General features: G+C 42.7%; 1 protein-coding gene across 1 annotated transcript; it reads right to left on the bottom strand.

Moving 5' to 3' along the window:
- Positions 1–1,631: 1,631 nt before the first annotated feature.
- O0I10_013232 (uncharacterized protein) lies at positions 1,632–2,040 on the bottom strand (the record flags this gene model as incomplete). Its single annotated transcript, XM_058493036.1, has 3 exons — positions 1,632–1,732; positions 1,801–1,885; positions 1,936–2,040. 3 exons carry the CDS (start codon positions 2,038–2,040, stop codon positions 1,632–1,634), a joined length of 291 nt encoding a protein of 96 aa, XP_058336198.1.
- Positions 2,041–2,937: the final 897 nt, after the last annotated feature.

Raw genomic sequence — 2,937 nt, 5'->3', positions numbered from 1 at the left:
TTCATCTGGTTAAGCAGCGAGGGAAATGGCCAAGTATGGGATGGAAAGGGAAGCATTCCAGCAGGGACTGTTTTCACCAAGATGTTGCTTATGATGGATGGGTACAATCAAGTGCAGTGATGGGAAACCTTGGTATGTTTCCTTGGCTACTTGTCGCGTCGTCAGCAGGAAGGATGGGATCATATGACGTGAATACGACTGAGGATGAAGATGGATGAGATGGGATGAACGAAAGGGTTTATATCTTTGACGAAGGAAGGTGTTTTACAGCCATGGATGGTATTGGTATACTCGAGTCAATGAATACAGCAGCTATTTTGCAATCATCGAAAGAAGGATGCTCACAACGGCAGCAACCAAGAATACAATGACACCATTATCCTTGTTCCATCTATGTGATTCACCCATACCTTTTTCAATTTGCCATACTGTTCGTTTATCACTATATACTATTCTTCAACTTGTTCATTGAATGAAAATCTGATTCATAGAATTTGAGTACCATACTATCAGCTCATATGGGAATGATGCGGATCACTTGCTTAGTTTCTGGATTGGAAAGGAGGAAGAGAAATTGAAGGCTGAAAGCGAGGTGGAATCATTTTCATAATTGTATCAAGATGCTTTTGTTATTTCGTCACTACATTCGTTAAAGCTTCCTGCTTCACAAGCTAATGGATGAAAGGAACCTGGGATCCTCGAAGGCTTGTATTGCAAAGATAACAACTTCATGAGTGATGATGCCCAACATCGTGCTTGCTACGTAAGCTTGGCTCATTGCAAGCTACTACTTGATCCATTTATATTCCAGAAAGAACCGGGATGTGTCGTATTTCAAGTACCAATAGCATCAACAAGTACAAGATGACAAGCCATGGTATTACAGCGACCACACTTATCCCGCAAGAGGACACATTCAAGGTTCACCACACAATGGGACCCATCATCTCCTGTATCTCCAACATCCTCATAAGTACATAAACCCTGTCTCCATATAGTATCGTCACACAACCATCATAGAAACCTATATGTGCATGTTGTGGTTGTAGCTGGTAACACATCTTTATTTTAATCTTGACATTGAAATACATATATCGATTCTCAACGTACTTTCACTCTCTCTATCATCTTCTTTTTATATGTAATATCTGTGGTAGTAGTGATAATATAGGCGACAATGATGAGGGTATTGGTAATGATGATAATGCTGTTGTTGTCTCTGGCCGTTGTAGGAGTCTTCTAGGACGTGCGATAGGCCTTAGTCTATCCTCTTGTTTGATGGGCGAGAGTGTGGTTGCGGGTGGCATTGGAGGTTGTGTGGCGGTGATGGTGGCGGTCTTGGAAGTGGGGGTGGTGGATTTCCACTTTGTCTCTGCCATCGAAGGCGACTTCGAGGGCGTGAAAATGGCCCTTGGAACTGTAATCGTGATCGCCTGTTGTTGCTGGTGTCACTTCTTGGATATATAAAATTGGTGGCTGCGGTGGTGGTGGGTGATGGCAACGGTGATGCCATTGCGATGCCGGCAGGTCTTGGGCTTGGGCTCAGAGGAATCTATGTCCTCTATAAAAGTAAAAAGATTGGCTTAATATGAAATCACGCCATTTGGTATCAATCCCAACATGTAATGCACTTACCATTCTCTACGGCTCTTCTGGAGTATCAGGGATTGCATATGGGATATCGGTATCACGCTCATAGATATCGAGCATATTAAAAGCTTCACCATTTCACCTATAAAGAATAAATCAATTAGCATCAATGTATTGCCAAAAATATGTACCTTTCATAAAAATACTTACAGAGCTCGTCTAGGGACGATGATGTTGTTGTTGCTGTTGTGGTAGTAGTAGCAGTATTCTTTGGTGCCGGTAAGCCGTACACATGCTGCATGGCTTTATGCGTAGCCATTCCTTGAAGCAACTTTTGTTCATTACTGTTGATGCGGTGTTCTTGATGCATATGGCAATGACCACTGGTGGTACGCCGTATTGCTTAATCATTTGGAGGCAGTGTTCATTTATGCGTCTATAGAACTTCATATCGATGTTGTGCTGAGAAACCGATATAACACCCCAAGCAGGCTGTAGTACAATATGCCACCTAATCCAACTTTTCGGAGGCAGCTACAATATACCGGACACAATATGTATATGAGCATATGGTTTATCAAGCGAGGCCATTAGGTCTTACCTTATCAGAAGCGGCAAATATCGCAAGTGACAACAAGGAAAATGGAAGTGCAAGGACAACAATGAGACGCTAAAGATCATCACAGGTATTAGCACATGGATCGCTTACAAAAGGACTCTCAATCATAATACTCACCAAAGGACCTTGGAGTTGCCAGCAAGGAAGCAAGGATATGATGGAAAGAAAGAGAGATGTGTGGGAGAAAACCGATGGGCGGCAACATTCATCTTGTTTATATCTGCATCGGTGGGCGTGGGCATTTCTGTGACCACAAAGAGTGATAAATCGTCCGTTGAGAATGGTGATGAGCTGATAGATTGATGAGAAAGCCTTGGTGTGATTGATTGTGGATGCATAAATCAGGATCTGAGATGGACAAGGTCATCCAACAATGGCATCGCTCCAATTACTTGCTGTGTTCAAGTTCCACAAAATAAGATGCTGTTCGAGGATGTCGCTGTCAATAAGCACTTGTGGCAGTCCACCATATCGAGTCAATGCAAATTCATAGACAACATTGGATTTCATGCGATGAGCGAAAGGATACAGCCTTGAACTAGAAAGTCACTCTATTAGAAACATTCCCATCGTAAAAGATCCATGCATAATATCTTACAGCTCCATGGGGCCAATCCATAATACACAGTTCTAAGCAGGCTGTTGATCTCATGAAAGGCCGCCTCAAATGTGAAATAATGAATGGTTGCAAGCCGCATTGGAATGGTGGAGAATCATCACCTGTCTCG

The sequence above is a fragment of the Lichtheimia ornata genome (genome assembly GCF_029851405.1).
Source record: "Lichtheimia ornata isolate CBS 291.66 chromosome Unknown scaffold00350, whole genome shotgun sequence".
NCBI lineage: Eukaryota > Fungi > Mucoromycota > Mucoromycetes > Mucorales > Lichtheimiaceae > Lichtheimia > Lichtheimia ornata.
The sequence above is the reverse complement of the archived record's forward strand: the minus strand, read 5'-3'. Positions and strand labels throughout refer to the sequence as shown.